The 22,467-nt window shown below is 47.9% G+C and overlaps 1 protein-coding gene across 17 annotated transcripts in view; it reads left to right on the top strand.

Annotated features, from left to right (window-relative positions):
- PPFIBP2 (PPFIA binding protein 2) overlaps nucleotides 1–22,467 on the top strand; it is a 166,207-nt gene that overhangs the window by 110,622 nt on the left and 33,118 nt on the right. For 12 of the 17 annotated variants that reach the window (XR_006272024.1, XM_043481821.1, XM_043481824.1 and 9 more), the window contains 7 exons: nucleotides 6,069–6,251; nucleotides 9,450–9,542; nucleotides 14,686–14,797; nucleotides 16,926–16,987; nucleotides 18,338–18,413; nucleotides 19,544–19,647; nucleotides 21,656–21,723. Coding sequence is in view for 16 of the 17 variants with exons in the window: in XM_043481821.1 (XP_043337756.1) it covers nucleotides 6,069–6,251; nucleotides 9,450–9,542; nucleotides 14,686–14,797; nucleotides 16,926–16,987; nucleotides 18,338–18,413; nucleotides 19,544–19,647; nucleotides 21,656–21,723 (698 nt within the window). In the remaining variant the exon portion in view is untranslated. The remainder of the gene's footprint in view (nucleotides 1–6,068; nucleotides 6,252–9,449; nucleotides 9,543–14,685; nucleotides 14,798–16,925; nucleotides 16,988–18,337; nucleotides 18,414–19,543; nucleotides 19,648–21,655; nucleotides 21,724–22,467) is intronic. The other 5 variants (XM_043481828.1, XM_043481829.1, XM_043481831.1 and 2 more) reach the window with 1 other exon arrangement.

Here is a 22,467-nt window from a genome sequence, read left to right as displayed (position 1 = left end):
CTAAGCCAGTATCCTGCTGCCCTATAGTCAGTATGGAAGTGATTAAGAATATTCATATATAAACCCGAGGACTTTGAGGTATAGGTTTCCTGTTAAACGAATACAATTCTGATAGCCAGCTCGCTCAGGAGTCGCTGGTGACTCTTATGAGACGTGGGTGAATACTGGGTTTCCTGTTTACTGTACCTTTTCTTCTGAGCCTTTTGCAATGGTTCTGGGTCATCCCAGGAGACCCACGTTTGGGCCTGTTAGGTTTATGCCTGAAAGGTAGGATGATAGGAAAAGTGACCAATGTGAAAAGTAATACCACAAATAGGAGGATGGGACATGAAAGAAAGCGATCCAGAGACAAAGGAAAACCTCTGGGTGGCGCACCTATCAAAGTCATGGCCCTTGGAGGGATCTTCCTTGGAGAAGAGCATCTGGCTTCCAGCACTGGGTATGCAGGGAGGCCTGCAGCTGCATCCCCCTCTGCGTGTGGTACCAGAGCAGCCTTCCAAAGGGGAGCAGGGACCCGGCATGTGCTGGAAATGGAGTCAGCCCGATGGATCAGGAATATCACAACGAGAACCAGAAATAGTCTCTAGGATTTCCTGGCAGAAAATGGAATATCTTGTAGCACAGATGCTGTTGTCATGCTTGCTTTCTTCCTATGGGTGGGACCTTGGAAAGGAAGGATTTTGATTTCTGAACTGGGGCAATCAGAATGATGGAGTACAGAGCAAAGGCTGGGATGATTGTGTTTGCTCCGAGAGGCGCTAGCCTGACTTAGGAGAGTTTTACTATTCTTGTTTTTATTTTATGTATTTTATTTTATTTACTCATTTTTATTTGTATGGGAAATATATTCCAACAATTCAGAAATTCAGAGTTCAGAAAGGTATACACAGCAAAATCTCTTCTCCATGGTTGTTCCCTGGCCAGCAGTCAGGAACCCATGTTGTCAGTTTGTTTCATGTCCTTCAGAGTTATCCTATGTATGGATGAGCAAATTTAGGTGGATGAATTATTTTCCTCATTTTTACACGGGTACACATTACTCTAGATCTTTCTCTTTTTTAATAAGCAGAGTTCGTTTCATATCAAGCACATTAAAAATTTGTTTTTCCTCATTCATATTTATGTTTATGTATTATTTCACTCTCTACCCTCATTTATGGGGACAGGAGGAGAAGGGGACGACAGAGGATGAGATGGCTGGATGGCAACACCGACTCGATGGGCATGAGTTTTGAGTAAACTCCGGGAGTTGGTGATGGACAGGGAGGCCTGGCGTGCTGCGATTCATGGGGTCGCAAATAGTTGGACATGGCTGAGCGACTGAACTGAACTGAACCCTCATTTATTTAGCCATTTCTCTCTTTGGGTGGACATTTGTTTCCAAGTGTTTGCTCTTATAAGTAATGCTGTTGTGAATAAATTTGTAAATGTGTGAAGATATTGAAGTGAAATTGAAGGGTCAAAGGGTACATGCATTTGACCTTTTGACAGGTGTGGAGGTGGTATTCCCACCCTGATGTTTCTGAGTGCCAGAATGGTACTAAACTGAGCATGAAGTAAGAGGGAGAAAAACAACTAAGTAAAACTGTGAACAAGTTTAACAGGTAGGATAGGATGAGAAAGACTGATTATGGGAACTGCCCAGTAGTTTCACACAGAAAAGTACCATTTAAAAAAAAGAAATTTGATGGTTAACAAAGCAGGAGTAATAAACAAAATGAGCTGAGATTACAGAGTAGTGATTAGAACCCCATAAATGTCACCTTCATGACACGAGGCCCAAGAATGGAAACACTGCTGCAAAAGGCTCCGCTGTATGGGAGAGAGACAGAGCTGTTGAGAGAGGAAATGGGCCAGCTCTGAAAATAAAGGATTTTAAAGTACATTGAAGTGGCAGGCCTGAGGATGACACACTGGAGAACAGCACTGCTACATGGATAGGGTTTAGAGGAGAGCGTTCCAGAATCGCTGTGGTGCACCTCGTGGTTACAGGAAGCAGAGGAGGAAAATAGATGCACTCCTAATACAGATCGCCAGACCGATGGGGGCAGACAAGGGACAGGGATGGGAGGGAGCGGCAATTTGGAGTGTTCCTAAAAGACCGCTCCAGGCTTCCCTAGTGGCTCAGACAGTGAAGAATCTGCCTGCAATGCAGGACAACCACATTCAGTCTCTAGGTTGGGAAGATTCCCTGGAGAAAGGAATCAACCCACTCCAGCATTCTTGCTTGGGAAATCTCATGAACAGAGGAGCCTGGGGGGCTACAGTCCATAGGGTTTCAAAGAGTTGGACACGACTGAGCGACTCACACTTTTACTTTCAAAAGATTCCTCCAGCTAAACACCTAAGTATTGAAAGGCTGCTTTTTGTTTTTGTTTTCTTCCCTACCCCTCTTGTTTTTAGTTTCTGCCCTGAATGTAGATAAACCAGGAAAACTCCCACTCTGGCTCTAATGCTAAAGCAAAGCTAGAAACTAGTTTATGAAGTAGCAGTGAAGAGTATCTTGGGAGCGAGTGGCCATTGTTATTTTGAGAATTCGTGACAGTGGAGGAGGGGAAGCTTACCACAGACTGCCATGCACTGTAGACTTTGGTAAAGCTTACCTTTGAAAGTTCAGACAAAGAAAAGATGACTCAAAAATATTGAACTACTTAGAAATATAATTATTTCTGACTGTGTAACCTCACAAATAATACCAATAAAAAGGAGAAGCTTAGAGATACCTTGAGAGAAACTAGTTTTCAAAGGGGCTTGCACAAAAGGTTGAAAGGACAAATAAAAGTGCACCTGTATGAACAGTTATCAGGAAGGGCAAACCCCACTCAAAGGGACAGTGACGAGGGCAATAGGAACATTTCCCTTTAAAGTTACATGCTCAGTGAGAAGGTCAAAGAAAGAATGGGCTTGGTTCCGCTGATGTTTCTCACAGGTGCTCAGGTGCTTGCTGTGAGTGAATTTTAAGGAATCTGAGAAATCAGTGAGTTGCTGAAAAACTGGAAGTAACCATTTTCTCCTCCTTCTCTTTTTTCAAAATGGCAAAGAAAGAAGGGTTCTACAAAATTCAGTCTGTTGAGTTTGAAGTCAGCCCTGTGATGGTTTGTGAGAAGCTAGAAGACAAAGTAGGGGTCTGTGTCTGTTAGGAGTGAGTCATGTCTGTTGGGCCTCACTGGTTTGGCCAGGAGTGCATCTTGCAGCTTTAGGCCTGGGAAATCCCCACTTTAGTGAGGCATCACATGTGGAAACACTGCCTGGGATAGTCTTGTGGATAAGATATAGGAATTTAGGATGAATGCCAAAATAGGCATCAGTTCAGTTCGGTCGCTCAATCGTGTCCGACTCTTTGCGACCCCATGGACTGCAGCACGCCAGACCTCCCTGTCCATCACCAGCTCCCGGAGTTTACTCAAACTCATGTCCATTGAGTCAGTGATGCCATCCAACCATCTCATTCTCTGTTGTCCCCTTCTCCCACTTTCAATCTTTCCCAGCATCGGGGTCTTTTCAAATGAGTCAGTTCTTCGCATCAGGTGGCCAAAGTATTGGAGCTTCAGCTTCAGCATCAGTCCTTCCAATGAGGATTCAGGACTGATTTCCTTTAGAATGGACTGGTTGGATCTCCTTGCAGTCCAAGGGACTCTCAAGAGTCTTCTCCAACACCACAGTTCAAAAGCATCAATTCTTCGGTGCTCAGCTTTCTTTATAGTCCAACTCTCACATCCATACATGACTACTGGAGAAACCATAGCTTTGACTAGATGGACCTTTGTTGGCAAAGTAATGTCTCTGCTTTTTGATAAGCTGTCAAGGTTAGTCATAACTTTTCTTCCAAGGAGCAAGCATCTTATTGGTACCCAAATGATAATAAATAGTGCCTTAAGATTCCTGCTAGGAAGATTTTTTTGTAAAGGGTCATGTCATCTGCCCTTAGTCCTCCTGCCTGGTGAGCATTTTTAGTCCATAATTTGGATGCTGAAATAGAAGGCCTTGAAGTTGTGATGACAGGAAGCCAAAGAAAAACTAAGTGGGTCAGTGGACATTGGGATTCATGAAGACCCACACAGGCTGGAGTGATGGATAAGTTGGCAGAAAAAGAGTAAAAGAGAGGCCAGAAGAACCTGAGTAGTTCTGAGTTGCTGAAGGTAAGGAGTAGAAAGAGGGAGCCATGTAGCTTGAGGACAGAGAACACGTGTGTGGATCTGACTAGGTGGTGGGCACTGACCCCTTGTGTGGTGGAGACAGAGCTCCAGCTCATTTGCCTGGAGACGAGGTAGGGATGAGGTGATAAAAACCAGGGTCAGTGGGTCTAGACCCCTCACTTGAGAGATACCAATGAAGGGAACAAGATAAGAATGAGGACAGCAAAGTTCTTGAAATTTACATGAGAGAGAGAAGAACAGGTCTGAAGACCTGCGGGGCCAGTGACTAGGAGAGACTAAGGGTTCTGGAAGAGTGGCCAGTATGGGAAGCATACAACAAAAGCAACAAAAGCCTGGGCTTTTATTGTCAGCCATCGATGTCACGTGGGCCTTCACTGTGTCCCGTGCCCTTGAGATGTTTTTGATTGCTCTCCCAGTTTCTCTCCTTCATTCTTTATGGGTCAAGTACTTGGTGGCAAAAGGATAAGCATTGGGGGAAAGTGAGCTCCCATTTATCAAAGGCCCCTGTGTGCCAGGCACCATTCAAGGTGTTTACCAAAGTCAGCTGAGCCAGGGCGGCCCACCTTCTGACGCTGATTCTGGGTGAAGACGGTGTGGGGCCATCTCAGGCTGATTTAGGTGAGCTAGCTCCAGGGCAGAGTGGCTGGGAGGCCAGGGGCCCGCTTACAACAGCCATGCCTGCAGTGCAGCTCCCCGAGTTCAAGTGGAGCGGCTGGCGTAGGACCCTAGCCCAGTGTCCTCTCAGCCCCAACCTGCCACCTGGACCCAACAAGGTTGGGGGGAGGAGCTTTTCTTTTTAAAGAAAACACAGTTTCTATTGGGGATGGAAAACTTTGCATGCCTGGGCAGGTACCAGGGGGCAGATTCCTCAGCACAGTGCTTAGAATGTCAGTAAAGGTGGGCAGAGAGGGGCTAAACACTGTAATTGGCTGCCACCCTGACCACCCTAGGCTCTGTTTAGATCTATTGCCAGCCATCTCCTTCACTCTGCCCACAGTCTTCCCCAGCCTCTTGGGTATCTTGTTGATGTGAGCAGTACCATCATCCACCATATCACCCAGTCCCTGACTCCTCGTCTCCTTTACCTCCACCCAGGTGAGGGGTCTAGAATGTGCCTACTTGACATCACTGAGACTCGTCCCATCTCTGACCTGACCCAGGCAGAATTAGTCCCTCACCACTCTCCGAAAGCCCCGCCATCTTCCTGGCATAGCACTTACAACCATTTGTGATTTTTATTTGTTTCTCTTCACTCGCCCATGAGTGCCACTGCTTACTATGGCCTTGGGTCCCTGAAGAATGCCACTAGATGTCTGTGGAGTAGATACAATACAGGAAAGCCTAGTGGAGCTGCTAGTCCAAGAGATTCAGAACTAAGTAGGTATGAATTCTAAAAGTTGCAGTATTTTTCCGAAGTTGACATAAATGGCCAAACTGTTCTTGAGGCTTCAGAGGAGTCAGGTGTGGTGTTGGGTGTGATGGAGTGCTTAGGGTTGGGGACCCGTGAACGTGTTGTGTGCTGTATGTCCCTAGTACTCAGGTGTTGGTATGTTTGGGGAGGGCGTTGGTGTGTGTAGACGGGATGTGTCCATATGTACGCCCATCTCTGCCATTGCTGGACTCTGCATCTCGGACGCAGACATGTAATGATGGCCCCCGGTATGGCACGAAGGCACTGCCGGTGGGGGGGGGGGGCGGTTTCAAATTGCAAGACAGGCCTGCTGATGGGGCAGGTGAGGGAAAACACCGCATCTTTTTGTTCCTGTGAAGAGAGCAGGTGATCGTGGACAGTGACCCCCGGGTGCCCCGCTGCACACTTCCGTCCTTCTGTTCTGCTTTCCCAGGGAGTTCCCGTGTGTGAGTGCAGACTGACCCTGAGTGCTTTTTTCTCCTCTCTCTTCCTTCCTACAGTCGGTTCTGAATGTGATCAGTGAGCTGCAGGAGCAGATGTGTAGGCTGCAGCTGGACATCCACAGGCAGATGCAAGAGCGCCTCTCTCTCAGTAGGGACTACCCTGAGGAGGTGGCGGCCGGCGACGGTGCGGCCCGGCCCCAGCCCTGCGGCCAGAACTGTGCCCACGGGGAGGGGTCACCTGTAGGCACCACACTTAAGTATATGGGAGCATGTGTGTGTGGGGCGTCTCATGGCGGAGGGACCGGGGTATCTCCTAACCAGAACCGTGTGCTCTAGCTTAACATGGATCTGCAGTCACTTCTGGGCAGAGCTTGGGACTCCCCCTTGGGGGACATGAGCCGAGCTCTGTGACCCTCCCCCAGCAGGGTCTGAGCAGGAGAGGCCAGCCCTCTGACGGGTGACTGCACTCATTTCCCTCGGGGCTGGGAATGAGGTGTGTCAGGTGCCCCAAATGATGGGGCATTGGTATCAGGGGAAGCTTCAAGAGCTCCCTTCCCAGGTCTGACTCAGACACCAGCTCTTCCTCCTGGGCTGGGAGATTAAATGAAGCTTCGTCTCATGTGATTTCTTTTTTTTTAATTTAAGAAAAAAATAGCATCATGAAAGAATCCTTTCAAGTTTATATTTAAAGGGATTTATCCCCAGTGAGAAAATAGAACACAAGTTTCCATGTATTTGACAACTGTCATCATCTCAGTTTCTGGGGGAAATTCCCCCACATGATCACGTTGAGGGCTCTCACCGCCTCTGGGCCTGTGGAGTGCATCTGACTGGGACTCTGGACTTGACCCCTCGCACTGGGGTCACCAGCGTTTTGTGATGGCAGCTGCACAGCCATGAGCCTGTGCCTCCAAGGCCCCCTACTGAAGAGGACTGGGAAGCTCACGGTCACGGTAGCCATGTCTGTCGGAAGTTGCCGTGATGTTATATCCAACTATGGGACGTGTTGAAAATCTCTACTCTGACTTGGGTGTGAGGGGGCAGGGCTCGGTGGGGAACAAAACGAGGGTCAAGATGAGGTGCAGATTTGGAAAGAGGGGCTCTGACAAGGTGCTGGCCCCATGGAGAGCGGGTCACCCCAGAAAGACTGGTGAGAGAAATGAGAGTGGGCACCAGTGTTTATAGCTCATGATGGGCAACAAATAGCTGAAAAGGAAGAGACTGGGCCCAAGAGGTCACCAAGCCTGGGAGATGGTCCTGCTCTCTGTCCCCATGATGGCCACTCCTCAGCAGTAACCCGCACACTTTGGGTTCTGCCATCAGCAGGCCTGGCGTCCCCCTCAAGCACAGTTAGACTCAGAAAATGATCTTGAATCTGCTACAAGTCACAACAGGCCTTAAATTCTAATGTTGCAGATCAAGGAGGCAATAATCTTAGCTTGAAAGACTGTTTTTTTTTTAAGGGCAGCAACAAATGTTCACCTCAGTTATAAAAAAAATCTTAGTAAACATCCTACAAAGTTCAAGTGGAAGCGATGTCACTTTCTGGTGGCTTATCTCAGAATGTAAAGAGCTCCAGGTCAGTTAAAAGATGGCTTGAGTTGCATGTGTTCATTCATCAAGAAATAATGCATACTTGACTATGTGCCAGAGGTTAGCAAAGCTCACAGAGTTCACGATATAGGAGGAGAACTAGCCATTAGCAGTCACACCGGTAAATGTTTAATTGCAAATGATGTAAAAGATGATACAGACACCACAAGAGTATAGAAGGGAGATCTGAGTAAGTGTGGAGGTTGGGATAGCTTTGCTCAAAGCAGCCTGAAGGATGGGCAGGGATTAACCTGACAGGATTAACCTGAGGGAGCTGCAGGTGTGAGGGCCCAGGTCAGATGGAACTAAAAAGTACGGGCGTGGTTGGAGTATAACTGGGGGGAGAGAGTGATACAAGAGGCAGGCAGGGTGCAGGGTCAGGCCAGGCTGTATTGGTCATGGGTTAAAGTTCATGACCTTTGAAGAGCAGGGAAGGCCAGGATCAGATTTGTGCTTCAATCATATTGTTCCCCTGGATGCCATGGGGCCAGTGGATTCAAGAAGGGCAAGACAACAGAGGACCAGCCAGCAGAGAGACTGTCCAGGCTGTCAGCACTGACTGCTGGATCAGAGTAGCCACGGTAGAGTTGGAGATAAACAAGAGACTGAGGCAATTTCCTTGAAGGTAGAATTTACAAGGCTCTGTAGATTACGTATGTGGAGGAAAGACCAAAGAGATGCCAAGGAGGGATCCTGAGTTTCTGACGCAAGATGGAGATGCCATTTAGTGAGACAGGGATATCTAAAAGGGGGAACTGAGAGTTCCACTTGGGCCATGACAGTTGGAAGAGGCCCAGATGCCATCCATGTGGAGATGTTAAGTGGAAAGTTACATGAGTCTGGAGTTCAGAAAGTCTATGAAAATAATCACTTTTATGCTAATTTTTCTGAACGAAACCAGTCAACAGGACCATTTGTCTGTTAAAGGACCCTAGGTTTGGGACAAGGGTGCTCAGTGGTGTCTTTACTGAAGGGGTACTGTAGAAAGCAGGGGCCCTGGGCTCAGAAGATAACAGGCCTGATTTCCAGCTCCACCATCAGCAAGTTGTTTAAATGTCACCTTCCCAGTCAGCAACCTTCAGTGGCTTCCTATAATATGATCTAAAGAATGGCTTCAGAAGTCTTTATATTCTCATCCAACAGCCTTTACAGTAAGGCCCCACCTTATCTCCTGGCCTCATTTCCCACTGAAGCTGCCCATCCTCTGCTCCAGCCCAACAGGCTGTCTGCCTTCATGCTTCCTCTCTGCCCGCTCCCTAGATGCCTCCCCTCTTCCTCCTTTCTTCAAGCCAACTCCCTCCTCTAGAACACCCAGAACTAGAACACCCAGGCCAGCCTTTACATTTCACACTTTAGCATTTGTCCTTGCAGTGTTTGATTTCTGTCCTCCTGGCTTGTCACTTCACTTCCTCCCTGACCTCCCTTTAGGTTCCTCGACCACCCCGCCTCCTCCGAGGCTGGCTCGGCTTTTTTTTTTTTTTTTGCTTGTCTGTTTCTCTTGCTCCCAAACCCTACCTCTCCTGTCCTATACACATGTGTGCATGGTTTGGGCGCCCCCTACAGGGAATGCAGATGTTAGAAAGGTGGAGAGGAACAGGTTCTAAAAGAAAAAGTTTTCTCTTCCTTATGTCTGAAACTCCAGGCCTCTGTTTTGTAATGGGCACACAGCTCTTCCTGAAATAAGGACCAGCCACCTTTAAAGATCGGAGCCAGCCACAGTGCAGAGTCTGACGCGGTGGCTCCTGCCTTGGCTTCGTCCTCTGTGCATGTGCTTATACAGGGTTGTAGATCCTGGCAACACCCTGTTCTTTAACCATCAGAACTCTGTCTTCCTCACTCGTCTAGGAGTTACTGCAGGAGCTCCGGCACCTCAAAATCAAGGTGGAAGAGTTGGAAAATGAACGGAATCAGTATGAATGGAAACTAAAGGCCACCAAGGTAAGAGGCAGTCCTGCTGTTTATGGAGAGGCTTTGAGCCCAGTGGGGAGGGTCTGTGTCTGAGCCTGGGGTGTGCAGTAGCCTTAGCTTGAGAAATGTGAATTGACCCCACTGTATGCACAGGCAACAGTGCAGATTGTGTAAGCAGATGGATCTAATCCAGGAGGGCTCTTCCCCTGGAGAAAGCCCCCGAGGTTATGAGTTGCTGAAGTCACAAAGTCTCTGTGTCCCACGGCAACCCCCATGCTGAGGCGCTATGAGTGATGAGTTTTAGGGCAGATGAATGCCAACATTATCTTGGCTGCATTATTTTAAATTTAGCAGTCCCTCTAGTAATCAGTTACTAAAAAGAGGCATGTTTTATTTTTAGCAATTCCTAAAAATATGTACTTGTCTTTTTTTTTAACCAAACCATATTTCTATTGAACTGAGGAACTTGCTGTTTAAAGGATACCAGTGATGTATTATTTTTGCAAAATAAGTGTTATCCTTCCCTCTTTTGTTTCTTCCTTCATTTTCTCTACTAGTTGAAACGGATCCAACCCACACATTTATTGTTTTGGCCAGAACATTGTATTTTAAAGCTTTGAATTAGCTTGCACTTAAGCAGTAGGAAATTTCACATTAAAATACAGAGTTAGACTTCTTTGGGGGCAGAGGAAGGACATCTGGGGTTGAGGGAAGGAAGCCTTAAAACCCTGAAGCAGCTTTCCTGCCTGAGGAAGTGGCCTGGGCTACCTAGGGTGCACACACACGCCTGCCTTTCCACCAAGAGCTCTGCAGCGCCACCCACAGGTGTCACCAGGTAGTCCCGTAGGCACTTTCATTTTACTGCTAAGTGAAAGTCACTCAGTCCTGTCTGACTCTTAGAGACCACATGGGCTATATAGTCCATGGAATTCTCCAGGCCAGAATACTGGAGTGGGTAGCCTTTCCCTTCTCCAGGGACCTTCCCAAGCTAGGGATTGAACCCAGGTCTCCTGCACTGCAGGCATATTCCTTACCAGCTGAGCCACAAGGGAAATCCAAGAATACTGGAGTGGGTAGACTATCCCTTCTCCAGCAGATTTTCCCAACCCAGGAATCGAACTGGGGTCTCCTACATTGCAGGAGGATTCTTTACCAACTGAGCTATCAGGAAAGCCCATTTTCATCTTAGAATTTTTTTTTTTCCACATCTAGTTTATACTTTATTTTCCTATAACTTTAAATGATTATAAGAACAATAATCATTAGAGATAAGTTTTAAATCACAAAAATTTAAAGGAGTAAAAATCACTCGTATACCACCCAGGAGTTAACCACTATTAATATTTCCTTCCAGGCATTTCTGTTTTTTTTTTTGGGGGGGAGGTCTCTCTGTTAATTTTTGGTGTTGATAATTTATTCATAATTTTATACCATACTGTTAAAAAAAAAACTCTGAATATCATGTTGATGTATGTATAAGTGTAAATAATTTTCTTGACTACTTTCTTGATGAGGAAACTGAGGCACAGAGTAGTTAGGTAACTTTCCCCAGATCTTATAGCTATTCAGCAGCAGCGCTGGACAATCTGCTTGTTCACTTACTGCTCTGTCTTTATCTAAGTGTCCCTTGTATGCTCTATGAGTCCCAGTCCACAGTTCTAGGAGCATCGTTTCTCTAACATCTCAGAACCTTCTATCACCATGATCCACTCAAGCAAGTCTTGTCTTGGTGAAACCTTTGAAGTTATACACCCCGCCTTCTATTCTAAAACCAAGTAGCTCTTAAATCACCAAAACGCTCTGCCTTGGCACATAGACCTTTGAGATACTATGGGTTATTTAATAACCACCAGGTCTGGAACCCCTCTTTGTGCCAGGATGTGTCAAGCCCTTTGCACACGTTTTCTCATTTGGGCCATAAAGTAACCCAGTGAGGTCTGTTGATTTATTATCTTCATTTTTCTGCTGAGGAAACTGAGGCTCAGAGTGGCCAAGGTGAGATTTTGATCTAGGTCTGTGTCATTCTGTCATCCTAATTCCCTGCAATTGAAACCTGTCTTGTTTGTTAAAGTTCTTTAGTTTTCTGTGCAAAGCTTCTTGGTCCATAAATGTAGCAGTGCAGTGGCTATAGGGCCTGGTCCCTGGGTTTAATTAAGGGAGATGGAGCCCCCCGTCTCTGCTTGGCACCAGTCTGCATGACTTTGTCCCAAATCTCTTGCCACACAGCTCCAGTCTCCGTGGCCATGGAAGTACCATAATTTTTCTGATGGTCAGATGCAGGGCCTCTGTGCTGTTGTAGACTTCCCAGCTTTGGAACAGATACCTCTCTAAGCATAAGAGAGCACCTGTCATTTCTTGCCTATTCTGTGAAAATTGGCATACAGGAAGGGGCACCCAGTCAGTTGGTCTGTAGAGTTGTAAATAAATGACCTCACCCAGACGCAGGCCTCAGAGAGAAGAGCCTTGGCTCTGCCTTGATAGATAGGCCCCTGGACATCACTGGTGTCCACTGTGGGGCCTGCAGACAAGAATCAGGCATGTGGATTCCTAGCAGAAACTAGCTTTCACCCTATCTGCGAAGAAGGGTAGAAATGGGTGTAGAAGGTGCAAGAAAAGAGACTATCTTCCAAGATTAGTCTGACCCTTATAGAAATGAGACAGTAAAGAATCTGCCTGCAATGCAGGAGACCCCTGGTTCAGGAAGATCCCCTGGAGAAGGGAGAGAATGGCTACTCACTCCGGTATTCTACTGGAGAACTCCATGGACAGAGGAACCTGGTAGGCTACAGTCCATGGGGTCACAAAGAGTTGGACATGACTGAGCTAATACTTTCATTTTTCACTATAGAAATGAGATGAATTTGGATAGAGTCCCAGGGCTAAGGGGTTTCCCAGGTGGCGCTTGTGATTAAAAAAACCCACCTGCCAATGCAAGAGAGACATAAGAGATGCAGGTTCAATCCCTGGGTCAGGAAGATCCCCTGGAGGAGGGCAGGGCAACCCACTCCAGTATTCTTGCCAGGAGAATCCCATGGACAGAGGAGCCTGGTGGGCTGCAGTCCATAGAGTCGCACAGTCGTACACCACTGGAGCGACTTAGCACCCATGCACACAATGCTAGTGTTTTCTGAAGCTACTGTCACCATTAATTATAAGCCCATGGGCTCCAAGGCCCTGAGTTAGCTGTGAGAAGCTGCCCCCTGACTGCAAGTCTCCACAAACCGTTTGGCACATCTGGCCTTGGCTGTCCGTACTCTGTGGGTGGAAGCCAAGCAGAGGGACAGTGCTCTGTAGGGACTTCGGGTAAGGAAACCCACTCCTTGCCACCTCTTTGTTTTTACACAGTCCCAATTAAGGGACATTAAGGAAGGTTTGTCCAGACCCTTGGAGGTAGGCTCTGGGTGCCCTAGCCCCATAAGAGCAGCCCTCATCTGTCTATACTCAGTCGAATCCTTCACTGCTCCTGCTTTCTCCCCAGTGATGTACAGGGATAGTTCTTCAACCCTTGGTTTCCTGTGAGGACTGAGTGAGGGTTGATGTAAGAATGCAATGAGCATGGAGTCAATGGAAAGCAGACACTCCGTCCATGTGTCCTGAAACTGAACACAGGAATGTTTGGTGGAAGATCCACCAACAGGCCAGTGATCATTTGGTTACTTGAGATGCTCAAAGATGACCTCATGAAAGGACAAGTCCATACCATAACTTTGCAGAATTAAGGTGGGACACCATTGGGCTACATGGGGGAGGGGTGCTCAGGGAGAAGTATGTGTGCTGTTGTCTGGCTGGGAGTCAGTTCTCACCCTCTCTCTTAGTCTGGCTTGATGTTCAGCAAACTAACTAGCTATCCATAAGGGAAGGAATAGGATGAGAACAGCAATAGATAGCACTGACTGAGGACTTACTGTCTACCGAGCATGAGGCTAAGTTGTTTGTAACTATTATCATATTTACTCCTCACTACAGCCCATGAGCTAAAAGCTATTCTCCTGGCTTTGTAGATGAACCAAGACTCAGAAAAGCTAAACCACTTACCCAACTAGGAAATGAGAGAATCCAAGTTTGTTTGACTCCAAAGCCAGTGTACCTCTTAGGATGGGACCCACCCAGTTCTGATCTTCTCATGAGCATGAAAGGCAGGGACAACCTCGTGTGTGCCTGCATGCTTGGTTGTATTCGACTCTTTGTGGACTACAGACTGCTAGACTCCTCTGTCCATGGGATTCTCCAGGCAAGATTATTGGAGTGGGTTGCCATGTCTTCCTCCAGGGGATCTCCCTGACCTGGGGATTGAACCCGTGTCTGCCTGCGTCTCCTGCATTGCAGGCAGATTCTTTACCCATTGAGCCACCTGGGAAGCCCCTGGAACAACCTCACCTCCTATTATGTGTGAAATTTAATCTGCTGTACTCGGTAGACATTTGGGTACTACCCAGTGCAGCTGCCTACATGAATGTGTGTTAGCACCTGTGTTGTACTCACATGCTTGATTTACACAAGTATGTCCACTCAGCATACCTGAGTGCTTGTATGTAATTACATTTGAGGAAAGGAGCATCGGTGCCTGAGGTTGGGCTGAGGCAGTGGCTGTGCATTCAGGGTAGCAGAGTTTGAGGCAGGGAACTCTCGGCTTACTCATTATCTACTCATGGTGATTTGCTTTCCACTGTATTTCCTGTAAGGGGTGGAAAAATGAAAGATGCACGTACTTGTTACAGTGGTGTACATACATGCTGTCCCAGGAGTATCTTGGGAGGAAGAGAGACTATGTCCAGAAAGAGAGTATTCGTCTTTGGACCAAGGGCAGCCCTCCGATTTCACACTCACACCTCCTCGGGCCTCAGTGGTGTGTGGATTACAGAAGGCAGGGGAGGGAAAGAGTCCAGTCCAGTCAGGGAAGAGGAGGCAGGAGAAAGAGCAGCTAGGAGGGAGGTGGAGAGGGGAGGGGAGGGCCAGTGTCCAGAATGGCCAGGAAGAGCACGTCATTCCCCAGAGCGCCACCTTGTGGGGAGGGCTGTGAACACCTCTCACTACTTGCCTCTGGCTACTTTGCTCTGACCTGTTAACTTCTTAACGGGTCCTAGGACCTGCGGGCCCTGGATTTCTGACTGGAAATGCTTTGTCATGATCTGGTGGTCCCTCTGAGCTGGTTGGATGCCTTTTTCTCTTCCAGGCTGAGGTAGCCCAGCTGCAAGAGCAGGTGGCCCTGAAGGATGCAGAAATTGAGCGTCTGCACAGCCAGCTCTCCAGGTCAGCAGCTCTGCACAGTGACCACGCAGAGAAAGGTAACTGGCTGGTCGGTGACAGTGCAGTCGCCCCTTGGCCTGGGTTCTCTCTTATAAGTGGGCTTGTGAGTCTCTGGGTATGTGAACAGCTGTGTGAGGAGGCACGCGGTGTGCATGTACATGTGTATGTGTTCGTGTGTGCACACACGGGCCTGTAAAGCCCGTCATTTCTCATCCTTTGGATCTCAACTTAAGTGTTACCTCTCGGAAAGACCTATCCTGGCCATCCCACCTCAACGAGGTGCCCCTACTTTTCTCAGGCTCAGTATTCCTGTTGTTTCTTTCATAGCACTTATTATAACCAGTGTTGTGTTTTGCAAAGTCCCTTTGAATAGACTGTTGTCCTTCCTTGGTGGCAGGGACTGTGACTGTCTTACCTGAGAGCATATCCACAGAGCCTCACACAGCATTCAGTCCATAGCTGCCAAGGAATATTTCTTGAATAAATGAAAAGATAGTGAATGGTCCCTAAGGAGTTCAAGTCTTGCTGATTAAAAATAGAGGCTGGATCCTCAAATATTCTTATTAATGTGTATTTGATATTTGCAGCTATTTGCCTTGCATACAAAATAATCACACACCTTCCAGCTTCTCCTCTTGCCCTCAGGCTGCTGAGTGTTGCTGGAGGAGATCATGTGGCCCTGTGAACTGGCTCCACTACCGAGTCTCCTCAGCACGCCTCAGCTTGGATCCCTGGCTGGGGTGGGGAGCCATGCAGCCCTGGAAACAGTGGCTGAGGCTGGAGAAGGAAACAGTGACCCACATGCTCATCCCTCCACCAGCCTTTCTCAGTGTCTTCACCGGCCATTGAGGGTCATCTATCTCCCATGGTCTAATGTGGAGCATGCAGACCACTAAGACACTCTAGACTGTCTATGATGCTAAACTTGGATAGAGAGCTCCCCAGGCCATGACTGCAGGTCAGGCAGGCTTCCCCCTGCACCCTATGCCTCCCCACAGATCACACTTTCCAGGCCCTGCCTGGGGTACCTCCCGGAGCTGATCTTTAGGGCCTTGTCCGGTTAGGCCCTCCCCAAAGCATCAAGATTTGCATTCTTCATCTGGAGCTTACCACCCTCCCCTCCACAAACCACCAAGAGCCTAAGACACCAAGCAGCACTCTATACCTTCCTCTGAAAAATGAATCCCTACATCTGTTTACACAGAGTCTGTCAATCCATTCTTCCTGCTCTTGTTGGCTATAGCAAGCATCCAGAGAGATGGGGTGCCCATTCATACTTTTGTTCCCTTGTCTCCTGAACTTTACTTACGTAGACATACCTATTCTCTGTAAAAGCCAATTTGGGATGGGTATTGGGCTTTGTTTTGGAAAAACTATGTGCTAATTCCTAGACCTCCACCTATTTGGCGGAATGACTCCCAGGCCCTTTAGTCTTTGTCCTTTGACCTGGCTCTCCAGCTAGTTTGTGAAGAATTCCAGAGAGTCTCTGTTGGGTCCAGAGTGGGGGAAGGCCACTGTCATCTACCACAGACTGACAAGGACCCCTGGGCACATAGGGAAATTCTGTAGGTTTACGATGAACTAAGATTGTTTTCCTTGACTGTAGAGTTTGTTTCAATGTATTTATAGATCCATTTAAACATTGTTAGTCAACTCTGACTATGCCTTTCCTAACTGAGCCAAGTACTTGGCTCTTTTTACATAATCATTCTTTCCCTGTCTCCATTTGGCTGGAGACTCTTCTTGTTTTAAATTCTCCTCTGGTATAATCCATGGGACTGTGTGATTCTTGATTCTCTCTGAAACTAGTTAGCAGCCCAAGTCCATGCTTACTCAAGTTATAAAGGATAAATGTCAATTTTCTTCTGGGATATCAGTTGTAAAAAGTTTGGGGGTTCTTCTACAACACCCTTGAGTAAATGACGTTTTGTCCCCCCACCCCCTACAAAGAAATGTCTATAAAGAGAAGACAAAATACCAGGTTAATTTGTTCAATTATCCAACAAATATTTAATGAGACTGTGTGCCAGACACCATCATGGGCTCTTTGAAGAAGTAAGGAGTGATGTATAATTTATTCACACAGAAAGTTGTAGCATCTTAGCAGGTAGAACTAGTTGTCTGCATTTTATATAAATAATTCTTCCTACATTTAAATTCTTTTAGACCAAGAAATTCAACGTCTGAAAATGGGGATGGAAACTTTGCTTGTTGCCAATGAAGATAAGGTAAGATGCCACTGAGCGGCCCTGTCCTTTCCCTGATGACTTTCCTGGTTCTCTTTGGTCCCTTCTGGTCTCTGATACTTTGGGCAGGACTGTGCCCATCAGGACACTGACTCAGGGAAGTGTCAGGAGATCCGCCTCTGCTTCCTAGAAACTCGGCTCAGTTACCTGCTTTTGACTTTGATGCCTGGGAGTTTTGCCTAAATGGAATCTCTCAGAGGCAGAATAAAGCCATGTCTGTTAAGGCTGGTTTGGGGGGAAAAATACACTGAGGTAATTGCTTATGTCATAGCTGTTGCTCAGACTCCTAACAAAACTTGAGAGCCACCCACCAATCCCCCATGTTCATGATCTGGTGGTAGACCCTTCATAAAACTGGCGAGAGACCCATCAGCCTTGTTTGTTCTTCATGTTGAATCCCTGCACAATCATAACATAGCCACCTCCATACTCTGTGCCAGAGTACCTATCTGGCACAAAAGTCAGCTCTAGGGATCACAGCCCTGCATTTTACAGACCAGGAAATCGAGACTCAAAGTGCTTGAGTAGTGTTGCCCAAGGTCAGGTAACAGCAGATAGCAGAGCCAAGGTCATACCCAAGTTTATCTACCTCTGAAATTTGTGTGTCATCCCAAGTCCCCAGCCTTTGCTGAGGAAGCATTGATTCCCTCCGGGAATTTCCTCTGTTATGTAAGGAATCTCAGACTCCTAAGGTATTGAGATAAATACGACAGCTTTATTTTAGTCTTTTTTTTTTTTTTTTGCATGTAGCTCCAGAGGACAATGAGCTTCCCATGTGGCTCAGTGGTAAAGAATCCACCTTCCAAGCAGGAGACACGGGTTCAGTCCCTGAGTTGGAAAGATATGCTGGAGAAGGAAATGGCAACCGACTCCAGTATTCTTGCCTGGGAAATCCCATGGACAGAAGGAGCCTGGCGGGGCTACAGTCCATTGGGTCGCAAAGAGTCAGACATGACTGAGCGACTAAACAAACAACTAGAGGACATACTTGGACCAGGAGGCAGATTTCAATGGCTACATCAGGAGGGTAGGGAGACAGATTCCTGCTTCAGGAAATGTTTGAGCCATTCGAAGGCTGTGTCAAACAGGGATTGTTTTAGAAGTAGAGACTGGACTCATAGCCTTCAGGGAGAGCAGGAGTGCTTACGGCGGCCGAGGAGGCAGACCGCTGAGAACCCAGGGCCTGGACACTCTGTTTCCCTTTGAAGTGTTCTAGAGGTTCCACATAGCTTTTCCTTTCCTTGTGCCCAGAACATAGCCTGGGCCCCAAATCAAATCACCTCAGGTGCCAGCGTTGTTGTTTACTTGGAAATCTGTCTTGCCCTGTGACAGGACCGTCGGATAGAGGAGCTTACGGGGCTGTTAAACCAGTACCGAAGGGTGAATGAGATCGTGATGGCAGCCCAAGGTAAGAGCAGCGGGGAGCTTGCCATCCTCTCCCCAAGATACTCCATCTCTACTGTGTTAAATGCCGGACAGTCCTGCCAGAAGAGTCTTCATCTTCATTTGGAAAAATGCTCTGAAGGAAGATGGAGCTGGTTAGACTGCCCTGGGTGGTGGGAAATTGGCAGCTCTTGATTTCCAGAAATTTTGTCAAGTGGCAGACAGTTGAGAACTTCCAGGCACTAAACTTCCAGATCATCAAGAAAAGAAAGCCACCAACTTGAACCATTGGGAATCCCCACCCTCAGGATATCTATGCATCTCCCTGGCATACTTCTTAGAGGCAGTGAGTGCGCTCAAACCTGGATCCGAAGGCAATTTAGTACCCTCACTGGGATTTAGAGCGTGTCCACCTCCTGGAGAATCTAAAAGCATCCCTAGCCATTGCTAGGACACTTGGGGAGCCTTCTTTGAGTTTCTGGGTACTTGGGTTCCCATAGGAAGTCACAGGGCAGGGAGAGTTGTTTGTGTTTCATAGTTGCTGCCCAGACTGAATGCAGCACTCAGGCAGCATCCGTGTTGTGTGGGCCCCCTGGGGCGTATGCCCGACTGCCTGCCTTGTCGGTCACGCGGTTGACCCAGGCTCCCATTACTGATCCCGAGGAAGCAGCTGTTTCATGGGAGAGGCTGCTGAGGGTGCTCAGGAACCTCTCATTCACGCTCAGCTGCTGCTGCCTCTTGGGGAAAAGCCAACCCCTAGTTTGGGTTGTGGCTGACGGGTTGTCACCCAGGGCCACCGCCAGCCCTGCACTGGCTAATGTGGCACATGTCACAGGCTAATTTCCTCTAATCCTTTTGGATCTCGGGACAGGTCAGGGCCTGAGTGCCTGTGGCCAAGGAATGAGAAGATTGGAGAGGAATAATTGGGGGGTGGGGACTTCTTTTGGTCCCCCAGCATGAGCTTTGACCTTGAAAGGCCTCCTGGAAGCCCTTGCTCAGATGCTCCAATGAATATTCTGAATCACACTTTTAAGGTCCCTTAATGTTTTTCTTTGTCCCTCTTAATGAAGGAGAGACAGTGTTTGAATTTTGTGGTACAATTATAGGTTTTTAAACAAGCCATGTGGTGGTAATGATCTGCATTAATGCTTCCAGGGCCTTCAGAAAGAACTCTCTCAATCAATGAGGAGGAACTGGAGGGAGGTTTCAGGAACTGGAACGCTGCAAATAAAGGCCCCGAAGACCTGTTTAAATCAGAGGTACTGTGTTTCCATTAATGACGTGGGATTTCGGCAGGCCCTGGGAGCTTGCCCTGAACCTGGGGGAGGATCTAATTAGGAACTTGCCAGGTATAAATCTTGACACGTAAAAAAATTGAATCAGTGGAGTCACCCCAGAGTCTTTGGGGAGACACTGAGGGTGGGAGGAGCCAGGGCACAGGCCTGTGTTCCTGTTGGAGAGAACAGCATAGTGGATACTAGACTTCTGAGGATAGGAATTTTCTTTTCTCTTTTCTAAACTTCGTTGCTGTGAGGGCTTTTCTCTAGTTGCAGCAAGTGTGGGCTACTCTCTAGTTGTGGTGTATGGGCTTCTCTTGTCTTAGAGCACAGGCTCTAGAGCGCATGAACTTCAGTAGTTGTGGTGCATGGACTTTGTTGCTCCATGGCATGTGAAATCTTCCCAGACCAGGGATAGAACACGTGTCTCCTGCATTGGCAGGCGGATTCTTTACCACTGAGCCACCAGTCCCAACTTTTCTTTTTCAATTGGTTTCTTTGTTTATTTTTGCCTTTACTCTCTGGAATATGAGCATAGACCAAAGGGTTATTTTTATTTACCACTGTCTCTCCAGGATCTGCAGTGATGCCCAATACCCAGTAGGATTCAACAAATATTTAATGAATGAATGCATCTTGCACATTTGGAGGGATAATGAAATTTTGGAGTGATACATTCCTGTTTCACAGACAACCTCTCTTCCCTGAAGCCAGCATACAGATTTCCTTTTCTCTTGTTTAAAATTTGGTCCAGTTCTATGGCCATCTCTGGACATAGTCTAGATAACACTGGGCAAATAAACTTGTAGTTACAGATCTCAGATGGAGGAGGGACTTCAGCCCAGAATTTTGAAAGTTCTTAAAACTCCAGAACAGTCACACTGAGGAGGGTCTTAGTCCAGCTCAACCCTTTTAATTAAGGGAGGGGCAAATGTGTCACCTGGTGGCCCAGTTAGGTAGTCAGAGCGAGCACCCCAGATTGCTGGCAATAATGGCAGTAACTGATACTCAGTACCCCTGAGTCACCCCTGTGATTAGCACTGTACGTGACTCACCTCATTTATGCCTCATGACACCCAACTGGGGGTTCCTCTTTTATTGTGCTGCAGCCGAGGATCAGAGAGGGTAAGTAATCTGTTCTAGGTCACATAGCAGGTAGGCAGCAGAACTTGGACTTGAACCCAAAAGCTCAGGCTTTTAACAACACTATGTACTATGATGCCAGGGTTCTTTCTATGTAGCTCAAAAAGATACTGGGCTCTAAAGAAAGACAGCCCTTAGAGTCAGTGAAGACATTAAATTGCATCCTTCTCTACCACCATTAGCTCATGTTCATTCCACCTGTGATACCTTTGCTTTTCTGACTTTCTTGCTAAGCCCATTCTCATCTCTCAAGATTCAGCTTAAGTTTCTCCCCTCTGAAGACTCCCTGACCTTCCCACCAATAGAAGGGTCCCTTCTGTTCCCGTATTCTTAATATATTATAGGAGGTGTTGCATTGATCTTTTATCCTAATTGACTTACCCACCTCCCTGATGGCCTGGCAGGCAGTAGATGCTGCTCCTGTTTGTTGATTGACTGTATGAATTACAGTATTGCTCATTACAAGCAGAAATCCACTCCAGCTAAGTTACACGAAGGAATGCTATTGAAAGGGTGCGCAGTGGCTTGCTGAATGAAGGAAAGGCTCCGAGCCAAGCTCAGAAGGGCAGGGCACAGAGATTCGGGTGTCAGGACTAACTTGTCAGGACTCTACTGCAAGGATGTGAGCTTGGGCTCTAGAAGGACAGGCAAGTTGGCCATGGCTTTCAATATAGCTTTCTTGTTGGCATCTTAAAAAAGCAAGGCACCAGTATTGTAGTCCCTGTGGCTATACCCAGAGCAGGAGATGTACCTCCCCAGGAGGAATTGTCCAAACAAGGGGAAAGGATGGTGGCCGGTCTCCAGGCAGTAACTGTTCTTTCCAGTGACTCTTCTGGTTCCCATGCAGGTGTCTCCAAGAGGCAGCTCTCCCACGGCGGGGCCTCCCCCACTACCGCAGAAATCACTGGAAACCAGGTAGGAGGCCCAAGCGTTTCTGTGGAGCTGCTGTGCTCTCAGGCCCCTCTCGGGGCTCCAGACAAGGCAGTGATCACAGTCGCCACGTCCTGGGCCCACCTGCCCTCCCACGGTCAGGGCAGCACTCCAGGCCCCAGCAGCGGCCACGACGGGGCCAAAATGGCGGCGCAGTCACGAACCACGCCCACCTCCCCTGTCTGCAGAAGGGCTTCCCTCCCCACAGGCCGAGGGTCCGGGTTCTTGTCACTGAGCGGAGACCTGGCCAGGGCTTGGGGCCTCGGGGAGGAGGGGGCTGCACCTTCTCTGAGCCCTCCGGGGGCTCCTCAGAGCGGAGAGCTCCCCGTGCGGTGTGCCTGTCATTCCCGCCAGCCCCTCTGGAATGTCCCTCCCGCTCTCAGAGGGAGTCCAGCCCTGTGACAATAATCCACTCTCTCTCCAGGGAGGGCCTTTTCTCCTCACAGGGAGGTTGGGCCAGTTGCTCTGAGGAAGCTTCACACAGCAATGAGCTTATTGTGGGCTCGCCTATGTGGTCACCAACTGCCTCCTGACTGATGGCCCCGAAAATGAACCACTCCTAGTTGACGAGGTCAGCTCTTCAGAACACGTTTCCAAGGAGCCGGGATGTGGAGCTCCACAGCCAAGGGCAGGCTGTCTTTCAGCCAAGTGGCAGGAGTTTGCCCAGAAGGGCGCTGAGTCCCCAGAGCCTAGGCGCTCAGAACCCACCATTTTCCATAAAGCCATTGT

Source organism: Cervus canadensis, chromosome 11 (assembly GCF_019320065.1).
Source record: "Cervus canadensis isolate Bull #8, Minnesota chromosome 11, ASM1932006v1, whole genome shotgun sequence".
In the NCBI taxonomy this organism is placed as follows: domain Eukaryota; kingdom Metazoa; phylum Chordata; class Mammalia; order Artiodactyla; family Cervidae; genus Cervus; species Cervus canadensis.
This window is presented reverse-complemented; position numbering and strand designations above follow the sequence as displayed.